Here is a 20,739-nt window from a genome sequence, read left to right on the forward strand (position 1 = left end):
CCTTAAGTGTCCAAAACGGTAATGAGGTCTAAGTGGGTCGGTGTGGACTCGATGGGCTGAGTGGCCTCGTTCTGCACTGCATGTTCTATGTAACATTTCATTTAGGGTCGTGTGTAATGTATTGAAATAGGTTAAGATTACTCAGACTGAGTTTAACATAAAAGCCGAGACAGGAGACTTTCTTCCAAGTGTGGATTAAATTTCAGCTGAGTCACAAATCTTCCCCAAATCAAGTCACATGCAGCTATAAGCCAAACTATTTTGCCAGCATCTGACAAAAAGACAGATACAGAAGTGTCCACGATCGTTTTCTGATGGGAAGAAGATTGGTGCCGAGTGGGCAGTGTGAATTTTATGACCATAATTCTGAACAGCTCTAGTCAGCAAACTATTATGGGAAACACAAAAACTGGACTCTACAGGAACAAAGAGGACAATGGATATAATGAACACTTTTATTAAATCTTTACTTGAAGTGAAAAATAAATCAGCTTAAAAATGATTTACAAATCCATCTTGTTTTTTAAAAAATAATCAGATACAGTATTTAAATACTGAACAGACATCTAAATCAGAAAGTAGTCAGTTCTAGAAATACGTATCAAGTCCACACAGTTTTCACGGATCCACCTGAGTCTCATTGCGTCCTGTTACTTTTGGCCAGGGATTCCGTAAAAGTGAACTCAGAATATTTCCACATCTAACTGGTTTTTAATTGCAGTCTATAAAAATCAATATACTTTCTGACTTTAAGTTCAGCCGTCACAGCTTTTCATTCCTCTCAGTTTTCTGTCCACCACCTCTCTGGGGTTCCACAAGTGTTCAAAGTTCCCCACTACCTTTACCAAGTTGTCTTTCTTCATTGGTGAGCCAGGGCAGCAAGCGTCAGAAAGCTGTTTATTTTGAAGCTTTAAAGCTGCACCCAATGCTGCTCTCAACATCCATGTGTGATCTAGCAGGCAAGGATCATTGGCTCAGTCAAAAGCTGTGGCAACATTTTCCTCTTTTTCCATTCCCCACCACCCATTTCCCAGCCCAGAAATGCCACAGTCACTTGGCACCACGACCAGTCAAGGTCAGTTAATTCACCTTTCATCAGAGATCTGATTAAGAGGACATGGTCTATATGGTTCAGTATCTCATAGAACCCTCTTGTTGTAAGCCAAGAGACAACAGGCAGCCACAGTTTAATGCAGTCACTGGGCTACAATGCGGTTTTAATTAACCCCATATATAGATTTATCAAAACACAGATTTTGTTTTTAAATTGCCAGTTACATAAGACTAGGTCGGAGGTAGCCAACATGAAGAATAAGAAACTTAAAAAAAGAAAGGTGGAATTGGTTTATTTCAAAAATTAGAACTTATGAAAAATAGACCATGGTAGCAGTAACTCAGAATTTGTACATGTCAATTACTGCAACGTACAGAGGAACAAATCTCATTAAGCAATGCAATCTCTACACAAAATGCATCCAGTTCCAAAAAAAAAGAAATTAAAGAGGGTGAAATAAAAGAAAGGAAAACATTGAAGAAAAAGTAGAAATTTACAATCTGAGGCACTAATTATTTTTTCAACTTTTATATCAACGATGAATTGGTTCTGATGTTTTATATGACATATATAGATCTATATTTTGATATCCAAGGTGAATTGTCCATTTGCAATAGTTGCCCTGGTCCACGTTCCACCCATTTATTTGATTTAACAGATTAAGAGGATGGTTTCCAGATAGCACACAGTGCCGTGCTGTTCATTTAAATTTTTCCACACTACACTCAGAACAGTGCTTAAATCCGTGCTGTTATTTATACTATATCCTCTCATGTCAGGGGTGCAAGGAATAGATTAAACCACCCATACGCGGTCCTTCAGCATAACTAAGTAAAACAGCGCTCATGTAGCATGCACTCTCAATCCAGGCAGTTCCTTTGCAGCTGCTTTTGAAGAGAACATGTGTGAAATGTCATTAACCACAATAGCATCTCCCCTGGCAAATGAGTAATATCTGCAACACGAAAACACACTTTTCAATCCAGCCACTGGTTCAATTCATCAGTGAGCCCATCACTGTTTCAGACCTCGCCAGACACCTAGCCTTCTCTTCATTGACCATCCACACTTCGCACAAGCACTACCGAATAAGCTCAGTTGATTCTTCTGGACTACTGGTTACGCTGTAACACCAAAGTTGTCATGGAGTGCACACGACCCTGATGGTCCTGGCTCGAGGTAGTTGAGAAGACCAAGCCTGTTAAACTTGAAGATAGCATGCATTGAAATCATGTACAGATGAACATGATGCCTGTGAATTGGTACACATCAATATTCACGAGGAGGCACTATATATCTGGATACCTCAGTTTACTAGATTAACAAGACCCCACCTAGTGGCATTTTTCCAGGTAGAGATTCCCAAGCAGGGAAAATGGCCCCAGGAAAATAACTAGTGACAGGTCATTTCCCTGAAAGGGAAGAAACAACATTTATTAATATTCAACTTTTTCAACCTATCAGTTTGTTTGATGACAAGTTTCAGAGGGTAGGAGAGATTCAAACTAAAAATTGTAGAGCAAAGGTAGGCAGTTACAATTAGACAAGTGTGGTTTATGACAGAGCATTGTTTTGAAAGCAATAAGCAGTACAGAAACTGCTACTCGGGGATGGGAACCATCGCATCAGCATTTTTAGAGCAGTTTAGAGCCATAGGTATGGTCTCCTAAGCAACCCACCAACAAAATACCAAGTGCTGGCAGCAGTGGATCATGAATGTCCAGATATCCATGTCAATGATCAAACAAGCAAGACAAGATACATTTGGATAATGACGGTCAACATGGTTTCCCACCTAGCAGTTCAATCATGGGTTGCACTGAAGCAACAACTCACAGAATCAGCAGGATGCCCCGATATATGGAGCACCTTGGTGTACGTGATGAATGTGAAGACATTTAGACATCCTGTCTGGTATTCTGCCAGTTCCTCAAAATGGGAAAATCTCATGAATGCAATCCAGCTCATCGAACAAGTCTTGGTCATAACAGTAGAAAGTAGCAATGGCCTGACTCATTTACCTGCCCCAATAAAAAGTTGGCAGAGAAAGAGAAAAAACATACCAGAAAGAAAAATAAAAGTCCCAACACCCAATCCAACAAAATTGCCACCCAACATCTATCAATCCACAGAAAGCAACAAAGTTCGAAACTTTACAAACAGGCAGTACAAGTGCATATGGTTGATTCAGCCATGCTCAAAATGTTAACAATTTGAATGCAGTCAGATTGAGAAAACATCTCTAGTTTCCACTTCTGCCAATGTGCTGCTACTGGGTCCCAGACAGTCAGCAGTTATGGTACAAATATTTACAGCTGCCTACAATCAGAATCAAGTGCAGCTGCACAAAATGTAACACCAAACCCCATTTCATACTCAAATTCAAAAAGGATATCCCCCACGTATACCTGGTGGTTCCTACATCCTTGTCCCTCAATGATTGATAGGACCAAAACCAATGTTTCCAATTACAAAGACAAATGGCAATACAATAAATTATATTTCTGAGAACATTACAAGAAAATCAGAGCACTTAATCGCTCTGCAGTGTTGCCCTTCCAAAGTCAGAGAAATTCAATTCTAACCAGATACAATTATAAATAATGAACACTTGCTTAGTCATATAGACAGGCTAAGTCTGGTGACATTGCAAAACATTACTCATCCCTCCATGATCACACCTGGTCACATTGAGGTTACCACTGCACAATATTTAGGGATGACTTAAATGGGAAAAAAAAGTAAATCACACAAAAGACAGACTTTTTAAGTCTTAAAGGCAACTTCACAGGACATTGCTTGGTGCTTAGTAGTTCCAAAAATGTTAAGATTAGCCAATAAAGTTAACAACTTAATAGCTGCAGATAATGAAAAGGAATGCATACCTTAGTACATTTAAATACTGCATAACTCCACTTCAAATGCTTCAGTAATGGACTTATTCAAAGTTTTGGTGAGATAAAATCAAAACAGATTTATAATGGCTTAACATACAGGGTCCCAGAGACAACAAAGCAGTCAACTCAAACTGTAATGTAGGTTGGACAGAGCTGCCTTTTTGTCCCTGGGCATCTCTCCAAAAACAATGTCTGTTACTTGCCAAGATCCATTTGGAAAAATTACTAGCATTTACATACTGTAGCATCTTTCACAACCTCAGGACATCCCAAAGCACTTCACAGTCACTGAAGCACTTTGGAAATGTAGTCACTTATGTAAGAAGTACTGCAGGTCATGGAGATTGGGGAGAGGGAAATCAAAATTAGGCCAAATCCAATGAGCCACGACTTGAATTGTGTAACTGAAAACGTGCCTTTGGCCGATCAGCCTTGTACTGTATTTAAATCAATTGAATACAGGTCATTACAATCACGACCTATACCAGTTTCTTGGCCTCAAAGAAGCTTTTCAGATGCCTCATTTGCCAGATTCCAGTCAGAATGAGGATCAGCGTTTGCACGATTGACCACCACAGGACTCGTTGATTGGTGCTCTCACTAGTCACCCGGAAACGTTCCTCGCGATACTGGAACAGAAAAAACATTCAGGATGAACAAATATTTATAGCACAAGTGGCCATATTTGGAGTAGTCATTACATTGTACCATGTTGAACATAAATGCTTGCTTTCGACAACAATTTTAGTATTCCTGATCCAAATAATAAAAAGCCTCAAATGATACCAAAATATCCTCAGCTTTTCAAAAGTAGGGCACTGCTTCATTAATTACAATTACAACAGATCGGGACAGCACGGTAGCAAAGTGGTCAGCATTGCTGCCTCACGGCGCCGGGATCCAGGTTCGATCCCAGCTCTGGGTCACTGTCCGTGTGGAGTTTGCTCATTTTCCCCGTGTTTGCGTGGGTTTCACCCCCCACTACCCAAAGATGTGCAGGTTAGGTGATTGGCCAAACTAAATTGCCCCTTAATTGAAAAAAAAAAATGAATTGGGTACACTAAATTTATTTTTAAAAAACAATTACAACAGATGTACTCAAAAGAATCAATGATTTTGGGCAGCGCGGTGACGCAGTGGGTTAGCATTGCTGCCTCATGGCGCCGAGGTTCCAGGTTCGATCCCGGCTCTGGGTCACTGTCCGTGTGGAGTTTGCTCATTCTCCCCGTGTTTGCAAGGGATTCGTCCCCACAACCCAAAAGATGTGCATGGTAGGCGGATTGGCCACGCTAAATTGCCCCTTAATTGAAAAAAAATGAATTTGGATACTCTAAATTTATTTTTAAAAAAGAATCAACAATATCTTTAGAAAGAAAGTAAAAAACTACTTCAAATATTTTGGAATATTGTTCAACACCAAAAAAAACAGAGGACAATAACTAGAGGTTTCTGAGCCCCATCATCATATTCTGATAAGGTGAGTGAGGTACAAAGCTAACTTTATTGACTCTCTACAATCCCCAAGACTTTTCGACCCAGCTTTATTGCTGCCTCTAATCCACATACACATGTTGATTCTTGCTTCTTAGCATTTGAAGTTTTAGTTCCCCTCCATGCAGTCACTATGTTCCTGCCCCCCATTTATTTCAACAGTGATGTCTCTGCCCCCTCAGCTATGCCTATATTTCTCTCCTAGACACCCACACCTCTAACCCCACTTACCCGCTGGTAGTTTTGTTCTTTCTGGATTTGTTCCACTTGTTCAATTAGTTGCCTGACACGGAGCTGAAGCTCTGACAGCTTGTCCTTCGCTGCAATCTCAACATAATCATTGGCATGTTCACCAACTTGGATGTCCAAGTGAACCCGCTGCAGAGAGAAAATTCATTACTCGGTGCCCTCAAATGTAAAAATAACTTAGCTGTTCAACTAAACCGAAGAGCGTCCTGGTTTGTACGGATCAGTGCCATACAAGGGGATGGCTTTAGACAGGCATTTAGGGACACAAGGCTACTTTCCAGTGCTTTGTTAATTAATAGTGGCACTGCTGCCTCACAACGCCAGGAACCCGGGTTCAATTTTGGCTTGGGTCACTGTCTTGTGTGGAATTTGTACGTTCTCACAGTGACTGCATGGGTTTCCTCTGGGTGCTCTGGTTTCCTCCCACAGTCCAAACATGTGCAGGTTCGGTGGACTGGCCATGATAAATTGTCCCTTAGTGTCCAGGGATATGCTCATTTGAAGGGTCGGTGCAGATTCAATGGGCCAAATGGCCTCCTTCTGCATTGTAGGGATTCTATGAATAGGACTCCACAGTGCTCCAGTTATTTTACTGAACAAGAGAGAGGGCTAGAAGACCAGCATTACAAGGAGGACTGGCTTTTAAACCTACTGGTGAAATACTGTGTGAAACTTCCAATATTCAATACAAATGTAAAATTCTAGGTGACAAAAACCCCGGTTGGATGAGGGACAACAGCCTGAATTTCTGTGGCTGATCTTAATTCTCCCTCCCACCCTTTCAGTTTTTCTGCTCCCAGCCACCCAAGTTCAGGCCAAAAAAAAACCAAGAAATACATCTTGAACAAACATCTTAAAGCAAGATTGACACTGTCAGCAAGTGTGGAGCTAGTAGTTATATAAAAGTAGCTTATCTGGCAATAAAATATGATCACCAAAATATTTCCAAAATTGTATAGGCAGAGATTTCCAAGGCCATTCCACTCTGCCATATGGCATTTGAAGGCAACAGGATAATGTGACTGAAGTAAAATCTGCCATTCCCCCTCCCAAACATGAGGAATTAAAGGTTTCACAGGGCAAGGAGAATGATACAGAATCAAGATTAAAATTAACAGTAACAATTTTGTTGGATTTAACTATGCTTAGAGAAATCATTGGATTCATCTCCATGGCAAGGCGAGCAAAGACATCAAACTCACTAACATTTGGTCATGGTTACCTCACAAAAGTCAGAACAAATCTTACCCATTAAAATACTGAGGGAAAAATTGACAAGACAGTATTTCTATTGCAAGGAGAGACATTATGCTAAACTTGTGCGGAACATGGACTTCCAGCGGCAGCCACTGAATTGGCTCACCTTACAAGCATGTTTAATAAATGTTGGAAAGTGGGTAGTTCCCGGCTATGCAGGCACAGAAATCTATTTTGTTGATCCCAATAAAAGGACAAGGATCCTACGGAGTGTGGTTCTTACAAGAATATGGACGTAAAAGTGTTGGTAAGGCTGTTGACGAGGCAATTGAAGGGGCGTGTGCCAGATGGGGTCTCGAAGGACCAAAATGAGGTTTGTGAAGGGGAGGGTGCCAGAGGTGATTGTATCAATGGACATGGAGAAGGCCTTTGACCGGGTGGACTGGCCGTATTTGTTTGAAATATTTGGGAGGTTTGGGCCAAACTTAATTGCTTTGGTACAGCTATTATACACATCCCCGTGGCAAGTGTGAGAACGAATTATACGAATTCAGGTTATTTTAGGCTGTATCAGGGGACAAGGCTGGGATGCCCATTGTCGCCGTTGTTGTTTGTATTGCTTATTGCATTCTGAGCTTCGAATGAGTGGCAGGGGATCGTGAGGGGGTAGAGAGCATAGGGTGCCTTTGTACGCCGATGATTTATACGTTCATGATTTATTGTTGTATGTGGCAAATCCATTGGAAAGTATGGAGAGAATTAAGGATTTGTTGGGGAAATTGGGGGCATTTTCCAAGTAAACATTGACTGTCGGGAAAAGCGAGGTCTTCCTGGCGACCGCCTAGGGAGAAGTGTGAATTTGGGGGCCTTGCTATTCAAGGTGGCAAGTGTTAGGTTTCAGTATCTGAAGATTCACATGGCACATGATTGGGCAGTTTTGTACAAGTAGAATCTGAGAGGTTTGGTAGAGGGGATCTTAAAAAGTGGGACGGTCTGCATTTGCCGCTGGTGGGGAGGGTACAGGCAGTGAAGGTGAATGTGTTGCCGAAGATTTTGTTTATTATTCAATATCTTCCAATTTCCCTTTCCAAATGCATTTTTCCAGAGGATGGATAAACTGATTTGTTTGGGCAGGCGGGATGCAGATGGCCAGTAGGGCCTTATTGCAAAGGAGCAGCGGAAGGAGAGGCTTGCGTTCCCAAACCTGTTGCATTGCTATTGGACAGCGAGGACTCCTGTCAGGGGGCATGAATCCGAGGGTCCTGGCAACGGCCCCGTTTCAGTTTTCACCTGGGTGATATATGAGCAGCCCAACGGTAGAGTCTTCAATTAAGATTTGGTTGAGGAGGCACTTTAAACTAGGGCATATGTCAGTTTGGCACCAATATGTGGGAACAATAGGTGAAGTACGAGAGAGCTTCGAGTTACCGAGGGGGAGAGAATTTGCATACTAACAGGTGCGGGACTTTGCATGGAAGGAAGTGCCCTTGTTTCCTCAGTTGCCGGAGTGTATGTTGCTGGAGATGTTGCTAGTCACGGACGAGTGGCTGGGGGAGAAGGGAACGGCACTAGTGGAAGTGGGAGGAAGAGTTGGGGATCGAGATAGGGTGGGGATTTTGGAGTGTGTTGGAGCAACTAAACCTCCTCTTGTGCGAGGTGGAGCCTTAATACAGTTTCAGATGGTAAAAAGGATTCACATGACTCGGACCCAGATGAGTGGGTTTCCTCGGGAGTCAAGGATGTGTGCGAGAGATGTGGGAGGGGGCCAGTGAGCCATGCTCGCATGTGCAAAACTAGTCAGGTTTTGGGAGGCGGTGTTTGAGAGCATGTCAGGGATTATGGAGTTTAAGGTGGCACCGTGCCCTCTGTATGCACTTTTTGGGGCGTCAGAGGTGGCATGGTTGCAGGAAGGAAAGGGGGCCAATGCCGTGACCGTTGCATCTAATTGCCCGCCAATGGATATTATGAACTCAAGGTCGGCAATGGCGCCAGAGATCAAGGCGTGGTTGGGGGATTTACATGGATATCTTAGGCTGGAGAAGATAAAGTTCGCTTTTAGTGGGTCAGAGGAGAGGTTTTATGTGCGGTGGAGGCCGTTTCTGACCGTGTTTGAGGAATTGTTTCTTATCGGGGTAGGAAGGGAGGTGGGGTTAGGGATTAAAAAGGGAAAAATGAACAAACTGTATGTGCCAAATTTGTTTTGAGGTGTTATGTTTTTACCCATGTTTGGAATAAAATATATATATTTTTAAAACTTTGTGGAACCTTGGTGAGACTACACTTACAATAATGTGCACAGCTCCAGCCTTTGTATCACAAAAAGGATAGGAGGCACTGGCGAATGTGTAAAAACAATATATAAAAAGTTAATGAAACGGAGAGGTTATAACCACTATGAAAGCTGAACAGGCACCTTTCCCTGGAAAAGAAAAGGTTTTGGGTGGCCCAAAACAAGTCTCTAAAAGTTATGACCTGGTTTGTTAGGGTAAATGTAGAAAACACCTTTTCATTGTGGGAGGGTCCAATTAAGTGTCATAAGCAGTGCGATAGCACGGTGGTTAGCACTGTTGCTTCACAGCACCAGGGACCCGGGTTCGATTCTCGACTTGGGTCACTGTCAAGATGGAAGGAGGCTCACGTGGACATAAACAGCAGCATAGACCAGTTAGGCCAAAATGCCTGTTTCTGCACTGCAAATTTGATGTATCGGTTGCACAATCAATATGTTAGTAATTTTACCTTTTTTTCCCCCAAACTGTATTTTTCTTCCAAATTAGTTGCTTACCAGCATTCCTGATGCAAATAGAGAGAGTTTGGTGGAATTGGAGTGGAGGCAAATCTGATGCTCTCCTGGAATATGGGAGGTGAATGTGAATCTTCCCTCAGAAGCATACTGCCTTGACAGAATGACCTATAGAAAAAGACAAGACATTAAATTATTACAAGCAAAATGCGGCGGATGCTGCAATCTGAAACAAGAACAGAGGATTATTTGATTTTAGCGGCAATCTTGCTTTTATAAACATTGATCTGCTGTATACCAACAATCTTGATAACTTTTGGAATAGCTTCCAAGTATGTAATCGCAGAGTACTGCGTGTATGAGAGACAGGCAGATATAGAGAAAAAGTTTCACAGCCCTTTTGTTAAAACACAACTTGGGAAGTCTCCAGACCCTCTAATTTGTTTAATATATTTTTGTTCATCTGATCAGAGCGTCACTGACAAGACCAGTATTTAATGCCCATTCCTAACAGGCCTTGCAGTAGTCATTAGCCCCTTTCTCAAACTGCTGCAGTTTGAGTGCTTAAGGTAGAACCATAGTGTGGTTAGGAAGGAAGTTCCAGGGTTTTGACCCAGCCACAGTGAAGGAATGATATTGTGGCAAGTCAGGGTGGTATGTGACTCAGAGGGGAACTTTATGTGCTGGTATTCCCATGCATTCGTAGCCCTTGTTCTTCTAGTGCGGCTTGTAGATGGCACACTGCTGCCTGATGCACCAGTGGTGGAGGAAGTGAATATTTAAGGTGGTGGATAGGGTGCCGATCAAGCAGACAGTTATGTCCTGGATGGTATGAGCTTCTCGTGTTGTTGAAGCTGCACCCAAACCAAGCAAATGGTGAGCAATTGGTCATGTTCCTGGTTTGGGCCTTGTGGACAGTGAACAGGCTCTGACCAGAGTTACTCATCCGCAAGGTTTCTTGTCTCTGGCCTGGTCTTCTAGCCACAGTATTTATAAGTTTGGTACAGTTAAGCTTCTGGTCAATGGCTCTGCAAGGTTTCTTGTCTCTGGCCTGGTCTTGTAGTCACATTATTTATAAGTTTGGTACAGTTAAGCTTCTGGTCAATGGCAACACCCCCCCCCCCCCCCCCCCCCCCCCCCCAACACCACGGTGTCGATGTTGGGGAATTCATTGATGGTAACGCCAACTGTAATGATCACTTGAGTATTATTCTCAACAATTCCACTTGTGGTTGGTCAATGTGAAAATTATATTACAAATACTTACATTTATTATCTAATGCCACAAACACAATCATGGAGATCATATTTGGTGAAGCTTGCTCTTGCAAAAATTATAAACCAAATGAAAATCTCATTAAAGTTTAGAAATGTGATTTATGTTGCATCAAACTGGACTTGGAAGGAAATAAAGTCCAAAAAAATTCCTTTCCCAGCAATATCATTCATCATTCGCACAAATTCACTTTGAAAAATTTAGCTCGTAGAGAAAATGTCTCAGACCAGTAGATAGTGCTCTTGAAGTGAGCAAAAGAACAGATTTGGTTTTCACAGCTTGAATATGTCCTACCTTTTCATCAGGATCCTTCACTTCCACAAACATTCCTAGACCCACAGGAGAAGGCAAATACTCTTCCCTCTGTTTGTCATACATCAGAGTTTTGTAATTACCTGAAAAATTACATTGAAACAAAGTGACCATTAATTACTAAATTCCAAAATTATCATGCACAGGAGGACATTAAAGTCTAAGGCATTATTCATTCCTTAAATTAGCCTCCTGCCGACTGAATTATGACCATAGTGATGTAAAGAGTTAATCAGCATGAACCTTGGGGGAAGGAGCGGTGAAAATTCAAGCATTTATAAAAGTGAAATGTAACAATTACTCTGGGTGGGGGCCTTTAATATCCATCACCAAGAGTGGTTTGGTGGCACTACTAATGATCGAGCCCTGAAAGATATGGCTGCTAGACTGAGCCTGCAGAAGATGTTGAGGGAACCAAGGAGGAAAAATCTATGCGACATTGTCCTCACCAAACTGCCTGTCGCAGATGCTTCAGCCCATGACAATAAAAGTTAAGAGCGACCACCACACGGTCTTTGTGGAGACAAAGTCCTATCTTTGCACAAAGCTTACCCTCCATCGGGTTGTGTGGCTCTACTACGGTGCCGAACGGAAAATTGTCAAAGTATATGCTGCCCACAAAAAACAGGACAAATCCAATCACTTTATTCTCAATCATCAGCAAAGACGTCAGCGACTGTGTTTTCAAGTGGCCTGTACTCAGAAATAATCTGTTCACCTGGGTTCTGCCAGACTCCTGACTTCATTAAAGCCCTAGTCCAAAAAAAAAGCTGAGCTCAAGAGATGAGGCAAATAACTGCCCATGATATCAAGTCACAACGAGGACAAAGGAAGATGGCTGCAGTGTAGGAGGCCAATCATCTCAGTCCCACGGCACTGTTGCAGGTGCTCCTCAGTGCAGTGTCCTGGGCCTAACCATCTTCAGCTGCTACATGAACAACCTTCCCTCCATCCGAAGGTCAAAAGTTGGAATGTCCTACAGACTATTCACAGAAGATGAGGTCAGGGCAAGGGGAAGCATCACAAAATAATCTGATCCTCTGCATGTCTACATGCATGCCTTTCCACCAGATATCACCAAATCCTGACATGGACCTTTACAGAACCAGATCACATTGTTCAGATCTGTTAAATGGACACATTAAAGGAACCAAAGCAAAAACATTCCTGCTCTGCATAGTTAAGCAGTATTGCAGGGGTGGTTTCACCTTGTGGACAACTGGAGGGACTGGTATCACACTTTCCTTCTGAAAAATGCTTTCATCTCTGATGAGGTGTCCAGAGGTTAACTGCAATCACACAAACACATTCCCCAGGTAAGGCCATCAGCAGCACAGTTTCTCAAAACTCCAAACAGAACCTAACTTAGGGTCGATAAGAAACCAGAAAAGAATATACCAGTTTACCTGTTTGTTACTTTGTGGCAGAGTTTATTTCCCTCGGTACTGTAAACCACCATGACACCCACCTGAGGTATGCGTCACTTCTGGAGCTAAATGTCTCTGTTGTTGCCCTCAGAGACCTACAACCAACATAAAAACAGCACCACCCAAGGTCTTATATAGAAAAGTTCCACAAATTTTGGAATTTTCTTTGCAGGGGAATCTTTCCCAACTTTGCAGAGCTTCAGGGACTGAATGGAGGACAAATTGCACTGCGAGCAGCATACAGCCTGTGCAGCAGGAAGATGTTACTCAATAGATTAGAACCATGATAACAACAGCAATAGGAAGTTGTTTACTGAAAGAAACAAAAGTAACTGGTCATCATGGGTTACATTAGGTTGAATCTATTTGACTAAAGAAACAAACTATCTGCTCATTATCACATTGCTGTTTGTGGGTGCTTGCTGTGCACTCTCTGTATTACAACAGTGACAACACTTGAAAAGACCGTTCAAAGGCTGCAAAGCATTTTGTGACAAGGTTATGAAAGGTACTGCATCAGCGAGAGTCTTTTTTTTAATCTATCGCAAGACTGGAAAGTACAAGGTTACAAAAGTGATGCGCCAAATGAAGTACCATCAGCATAATCGTACAAACATGGTCCACACACTCAATCTCCAGTCAGAGTTCATGAACGACAAAATTGCTGTGAAAATGTGCCAATATAAAGGCAGTTGCAGCAAAACCGCCTCTGGATTCTATACAGTATTCAAGTATTATTTGTTCTCTCTACTTTATCTTGTGCAAAAAGATTTTTTTCTCAAAAATAAAACAAGCATACCACGAGTCCGGTGGTGGCGGCTACCCTCAAGATTTGGGGGCAGTGGAGGCGACATAGGGGAGAAGTGGGGGGCTCGATGGAGGCTCCGTTAAGGGGGAACCATAGGCTCGTCCCGGGGAACATGGATGGGGGATTTCGGGGATGGTATAGAGCGGGCATTAGACAGCTGAAGGACCTGTTTATCGACGGAAGGTTTGCGAGCCTGGGGGAGTTGGAAGAGAAATTTGGGCTCCCGCCGGGAAACATGTTTAGATATCTGCAGGTAAAGGCATTTGCTAGACGGCAGGTGGAGGGATTCCCTGCGCTCCCCGCGAAGGGGGTGAGTGACAGGGTGCTCTCGGGGGTCTGGGTCGCGGAGGGGAAGATATCCGATATCTACAAGGTTATGCAGGAGGTGGAAGAGGCGTCAGTAGAGGAGCTGAAAACGAAGTGGGAGGGGGAACTGGGGGAACAGATCGAAGACGGGACATGGGCTGATGCCCTGGAGAGGGTAAATTCTTCCTCCTCGTGTGCGCGGCTTAGCCTCATCCAATTCAAGGTGCTGCATAGGGCCCACATGACTGGGACGAGGATGAGTAGGTTCTTTGGGGGTGAAGATAGGTGTGCCAGGTGCTCGGGGAGTCCAGCGAACCATGCCCATATGTTCTGGGCATGCCCGGCATTGGAGGAGTTCTGGAAGGGGGTGGCGAGGACGGTGTCAAGGGTGGTGGGATCCAGGGTCAAGCCAGGATGGGGACTCATGATCTTTGGGGTTGGGGTAGAGCCGGGAGTGCAGGAGGCGAAAGAGGCCGGTGTGCTGGCCTTTGCGTCCCTAGTAGCCCGGCGAAGGATTTTGCTACAGTGGAAGGACGCGAGGCCCCCAAGCGTGGAGACCTGGATCAATGACGTGGCGGGCTTTATTAAGCTTGAGAAGGTTAAATTCGCCCTGAGAGGATCGGTGCAAGGGTTCTTTAAACGGTGGCAACCTTTCCTCGACTTTCTGGCTCAACGATAGGGTACTGGGACAGTAGCAGCGGCAACCCGGGGGGGGTGGGGACGTTGATTATGTTAGCTTATTTTATTTAAATTTGATTTATCTAATTTTAATTTATGGTTAAGTTCTCTTGTTTGGGGGGGGGGTGGGGGAATGTGATACATGTGATGTTACGGTATGGGGGGAATTGTGGGTGTTATGGGGCTGTTAGTTGCATATTACTGCTTTTTGCTATACTTTTTGTTATATTTTCTGTAAAAAATTCCAATAAAAATTATTTAATAAAAAAAAAAACAAGCTTTGAATCCTTTGTGTTTCTTCTACTATCCGGCTGCTCCGTGTTTTTGAAGGGAAAGCAAATTCCAAAGAATAACTTCATTGCAAACTGGATCAAAGTGGCAGCTCTGACAGTATATCCAAAGTCAAAACAATGACGATTGACAAAGTCAGTTTACAGCTCGAAAAAGTATTAAAACAGTAAACTCAACCAATGAAGGAGGAAACTTTGCAGTATTCATAGCACCCAATGACTCCAAGGCAAGTTCTGCAGGCAAATTTGCATGAAGGATTAAAGTGGCATATTGTAAACAAAATCAGCCTCTTTCCCCAAAAGGCACAGGCTGAAGTGTCCAGCACAGAATGTCGTAAAGCACAATCTTTTTCGTTTGAAGGGTGGGAGTGCACGGACCTCAATTTGACTTCACATCTTAATTTCAAACAGATTGCTCTGCATGATTATCACCCAAACTAAGCTCTGTTCTAAACATTATAGGCTGAAGAAAACATATCTGGAACAGCAGGCATAAAAGTCTCAGCTCTGAAGAAGAGACACAAGGTAAATTAACCTGTATGAGTTCATCCATTCAGAAAGAACAGATCATTCTCCCATCACAGCAGCTAATGGTTTCTTGTATAATTTCACAACGGCTTGAAAGCCTGTTCCATGCGTTGATCACATGTTTGAAGAACTTCACAAAATTATTTCCAAATATGCCATTCACCAATTTGAACCACGCTCAACAAGCCCCTCCACTTTAAAGCCATTTTCCAAAGTGCCCTTTCCATCCTGTCCACTGTAACTTGTATTTATTTTTATTTTTTTTTAAATAATTTTTATTGAAATTTTTACAAAATATAAACATCTTAACTCTATTAACAAACACACGCGGTAACACCCCATGAACAATACCCCCCTGCCCCCCCCCCCCAGCTTCAAGAGCAACTTCAAACAAAAGGAAAGAACAAAAACAAAAACACGAAACAAAAAACAAAAGAGCACCCAGACAACGAAAGGAAAAGAGATAGCACCCTCCACAAACCCATGTGCACAGTTCTCTCTCCCCCCCCCCTCCCGGGTTGCTGCTGCTGTCGGCCTATTTCCCTACCGTTCCGCCAGGAAGTCCAGAAAAGGCTGCCACCGCCTGAAAAACCCTTGTACCACCGCCTGAAAAACCCTTGTTGTAACTTGTATTTATAAAGCACCATTAACATAAAAAAGGTCCGTTTCACAGAAAGACGGTTTTGAAATCTTTTAAAAGAGGGAGGGGCAGCGTTAAATACAGATTTTTAACTAAACTGTCAGAATACTATAAGAAATCATAGAAACAGAATTATTTTAATGGAGAAGGAGTCAATTCGGCCCATCAGGTCTGCACCAACCCTCAGAAGGAGCTCCCCAGCTTGGCCCACTCCAACCTTTGGGCACGAAAGGGCAATCCAAGTAACCTGCGCATCTTTGGACTGCAGGAGGAAACCACAGCACCTGGAGGATGCACACAGACAAGGGGAGAAAGTGAAAACTCCACATAGACTGTCACTTAAGACCAGAATTGAACCTGGTCTCTGGTGCTGTGAGGCTGCAGTGCTAAACACTGCGCCACAATGATAAATGCAGAGCTTGGAGTGAGAAAGACGTTCTGTGATGCAGGCTGAACAGATCAGAGATAGTCATAGAAAGGCCACGAGAAAGATTTCAAGATAAGAGAAAATTTAATCTTGCCCATCAAGTGGAAACTGGGGCATAGGAGTTTAAAATAAGGACATGTAGCAGAGTTCAGGATGAGTTGGGGGTTTATGGAGGGTAGAGGACAAAAGACCAGCAAGGAGAGTACTGTCTGGAGATGACAGTATGGCAGTAATGGAAATGTGTTAGGTAACACTACTGAGGTCTTTGCAAAGGAGGTTACAGTCTGAAACATCATTTCAAGGTCAAAAAGGAGCACTGCTGTCTCTCAGCGCCAGGGCCCTGGTTCGATTCGATCTTGGGTGACTGTCTGTGTGGAGTTTGCACTTTCTCCCAGTGTCTGCGTGGGTTTCCACTGGGTGCACCGGTTTCCTCCCACAGTCCAAAGATGTGCAGTTCAGATGGAGTTACCGGGATAGGACGGGGACGTGGGTCGAGGTTGCGTGCTCTTCCAAAGAGTCGGTGCAGACTCAATGGTCCAAATAGCCTCTTTCTGCACTGTAGGGATTCTATGGCACAAAGACTGGAAATATTCTAGTTAAGCTTGTGTCAGACCATGAAGTGCTGAGGCAATAGAGCGTGTGGCAGAGTCAAAAGTCTATGGCCTCACTCTTCCGATTGCTGAGCAGGAGGAAACCCTGAGAAGGCCAAGACGGAAACCTAAACAAGCAGTTAACAGTACAGAGGCAATTGGAGGATCAATTGGGAGAAGTTGGCTGCCACCAGCCTACTTTTGGCAGCTGATACCATCTATAGAGACTGCACAAATGGGAAACATGAAGGGGCAAAGGTGAGATCCTTGGGGAAATTCAAGTGACAATGTGAGGAAACAAAGGTGTCATCACTGGAGATACCGAGCTATGTTTGAATAGAGTTACACTTGGGAAGACCTATAAGCTGAACTGGATGATGATGCCACAGTCAGCCACGCCCAAGAGATGCAAGAAGACACTAGGAGTAATAGAGTATGCAAGATTAGATATATGACTTTATTAAAAGCCATTTCAAAGTTGCAAAAGCAGAAGCCAGACTGTGCTCCAAGCCCTGAGGATGAAAAAGGTCTAAAGTGGAGCATATGTTGGAAAATTTAGACAAGTCAATGGCGTGTGATAACAGCAATTTTTAAACAAAGGAGGATAGCACACAAAGAGGGAAAACCATTGGCAATATTAGTTGGCATAAGGGCCAAGGAGGAGAGTTGGAAAAGTAATGTAGACAGGATGGAAGAGGAGGAAAGAAGCAAGTTTTGAAATTGGAAACTACAGTAGGGGAGGTGACTCTAGGATTTCCCTGGAAATTCCAGAAATGAAATAAATGAATCTCCTGTGACCAACCCAGCAAAAATATAACTAAAAGTTATTTTTCTTCATTTTATTTGAACTCTTCCATTTAATAGTTAGAAAAAGTGAAGACAGGGAAAGACCTTTTACTGAGCAGGGCAGTTGGAGGAAGTTAATCATCTGATGAAACTTTCAAGGACACAGAGTTGGCAACCCCAGGTTATTATAAATCTCAGCGTTGAATCAGAGTAAGTTTGCCCACTCTAATCCTCACATGTCAAGAGCAAGTCCTGTGACTCTTTACCACCTCCAGGTATTAAGCTTTCATGTTTTGGTATGCAAAGCTGATCTTGCACTCTCTCTCAGTTCCAAGGGCAGTCATAACTACAAGTTAACACCTCATGCTGCTTCTCACCTCCCACACAAATAGTAAAGTTTAACATAGACATAGAACAGTACAGCACAGAACAGGCCCTTCGGCCCTCGATGTTGTGCCGAGCAATGATCACCCTACTCAAACCCACGTATCCACCCTACACCCGTAACCCAACAACCCCCCCTTAACCTTACTTTTTGGGACACTACGGGCAATTTAGCATGGCCAATCCACCTAACCCGCACATCTTTGGACTGTGGGAGGAAACCGGAGCAAACCCACGCACACACGGGGAGGACGTGCAGACTCCGCACAGACAGTGACCCAGCCGGGAATCGAACCTGGGACCCTTGAGCTGTGAAGTATTTATGCTAACCACCATGCTACCGTGCTACCACCATGCAAACTTCTCGACATAAAAAGGAAACTGTACAAATACTGGCGCTTGAAAATGTTATTTAAACATAAAGCGAACGAGTATAAGAAACTTGCAATTTAAAAAAAAACATTAATATACAGCAACTCATACAAGGAAGTTCAAGGCAGAAGCCAAATGGCCTCACCAGTCCCTGAGATCCTATAACAAGACCCCAGTCTGGAATAGTGATTCATTCTTTCATTAAAAAGTGGCCAACTTTCAACTTCCTCTGCCCTGTTTGCTGGGGTTAATTTCAGCACTCGACCCATGAAACCATGCTCTACTCTTTTGAACTCTGCCAGTGTGGGCAGGGCACCAGAGTCCAGCCTCAGCCCAGAGTTCTCTCCCTCTGACAAGAGTTTACGTGTCAGTCAGATGAAATCAAAGGGAGGGGGGCAGCTGGGAGGTCTGCTTTCTATTTACCTATGACCATGGTCTCGTCGGGTATCTCCTCGATGAAGCATTTCTTTTCCGTCTCGCCGATGTGGAAATAGAGGCCGGAACATAATGTGGCCGCGACCTGCAGCAAAACCGAGTAACGTAGCCACTCACCGACCGCCATCTTAGCTCAGTCACCTGCACTGCGCCTGCGCGCAACCCACTACCGGGAGGGGGGCGCACGCGCATGCGCTTTCTCAGCAGCGGCGCAACGACCAATCTGCACCACGCGTGCGCGGCGACGGGCAGTGCAATGACATTGCGCATGCGGCAGCCAGAGTGCCACGTACCCCGTTAATCGCCTTGTCTGATTGGATGTTGCAAAATGGACCCTAACGATTGGCCTTTTCCTTTCGCCGTGACTCCGCTGATTGGCTGCTTTCACTGTTCTTCATTGCAATTGGCTATTTGCGCCCGAGGCTTTGTCGCCCTCTGAAGGATGATGTAGAAAGGTTCAGTTACATGGTGTTTGCTCTAGGGTTCGAATCTCACCATTACAAATCTAATGATGATGTGCAGATGCCGGCGGTGGACTGGAGTGAGCATAGTAAGAAGTCTTACAACACCAGGTTAAAGTCCAACAGATTTGTTACAAACACTAGCTTTCGGAGCACTGCCCCTTCCTCCTCACCTGAGGAAGTGCTCAGGTTATTATGAGGCAGTGCTCCGAAAGCTCGTGTTTGAAACAAATCTGTTGGACTTTAACCTGGTGTTGTAAGACTTCTTACTGTGCAAATCTAATGATGATCATGAACCAATTGCCATATGTAAAAGTATTCACCATGTGAAGCGCAGGGCTACTTGCCTGCCACTAGGCTCATTTAAATATGTCTGCGCCGTATCCTCCTGGGGCCTGGAACTTAACAGCCTTGCCTGGGAGACCTCGCCATAGCGCCATTTAGTACTGGTCCATGCAAATGTTGACCAGGCATAACAGGATCTGGGAGGTCTGGCAGGCCATTAGAGGCCCCTGGGCGGACTGGCTCTGGGCAGGATGGTAACCTCACACTCCCGCTGACACAAAGGCATCTTGGCACTGCCATCCTGGCACTGGCAGGGTGCCCAGGTGGCACTGCCAGAGTACCAGGATGGCAGAGTACCAGTATGTCAGTGCCAAGATGCCTGGGTGTGTGAGGGTACCATCCTGCCCAGAGCCAGTCCGCCCATGGTTGCCCATGCCAGAGATCAGGCCTGGAGATGATTTGCCTCAGGTAGGGTGAGGGGGGGCTCGAGGACTCCGTAAGAGTATATTGGGGGCAGTGGGGGGCCCTGAGGCTGCGGTGGGTGGGGTGGCTGTGGGAATTCGAAATATCGAGGTGGCATTTATAAATTGCACGCTGATTCAGAACACTTTGCACTGTCAAGCTGAGCTCATCAGTGCAGGAAATTCTGTCAATGTGGCTTCAGCGGGGTGTTCCTCCCAGAGGCCAAAAAAACCCAGCAAAGTGCCATTAAATAGCATGTCAGCGCTGAGAAACACCCTGCCAATCACTCCCAAAATGGCACTTACAAATGTTTCAGTTAAATTGCGCCCTACAGATCGTACCTATGCCTACATTTTATTTGAACATTAGGTCTTGGCTACAGTTCTGCTTTTCACATTTACACCTCTATAACCATCTTGTATTTATGATGTGGAGACGCCGGTGTTGGACTGGGATGAGCACAGTTAGAAGTCTTACAACACCAGGTTAAAGTCCAACATGTTTGTTTCAAACACTAGCTTTCGGAGCACTGCTCCTTCTTCAGGTGAATGAAGAGGCATGTCATCTTGTATTTCTTTACTGGTCCTATTATCATCATTTATTGCTTTTCAACGTCACCCACTTTGTCACTGATTCTCTCC

The 20,739-nt window shown here is 44.0% G+C and overlaps 1 protein-coding gene across 1 annotated transcript; it reads right to left on the reverse strand.

Moving 5' to 3' along the window:
• Positions 1 to 441: 441 nt before the first annotated feature.
• On the reverse strand, positions 442 to 19,082 carry LOC119965076 (transmembrane emp24 domain-containing protein 9-like). The gene is made up of 5 exons (XM_038795342.1): positions 18,879 to 19,082; positions 11,202 to 11,302; positions 9,674 to 9,799; positions 5,674 to 5,820; positions 442 to 4,580 (listed from the first exon to the last, which is right to left on the reverse strand). The coding sequence occupies exons 1-5, from the start codon at positions 19,015 to 19,017 to the stop codon at positions 4,431 to 4,433; spliced, it is 663 nt and encodes a 220-aa protein (XP_038651270.1). The 5' UTR covers positions 19,018 to 19,082; the 3' UTR covers positions 442 to 4,430.
• Positions 19,083 to 20,739: the final 1,657 nt, after the last annotated feature.

Source organism: Scyliorhinus canicula, chromosome 4 (genome assembly GCF_902713615.1).
Source record: "Scyliorhinus canicula chromosome 4, sScyCan1.1, whole genome shotgun sequence".
Classification (NCBI taxonomy): domain Eukaryota; kingdom Metazoa; phylum Chordata; class Chondrichthyes; order Carcharhiniformes; family Scyliorhinidae; genus Scyliorhinus; species Scyliorhinus canicula.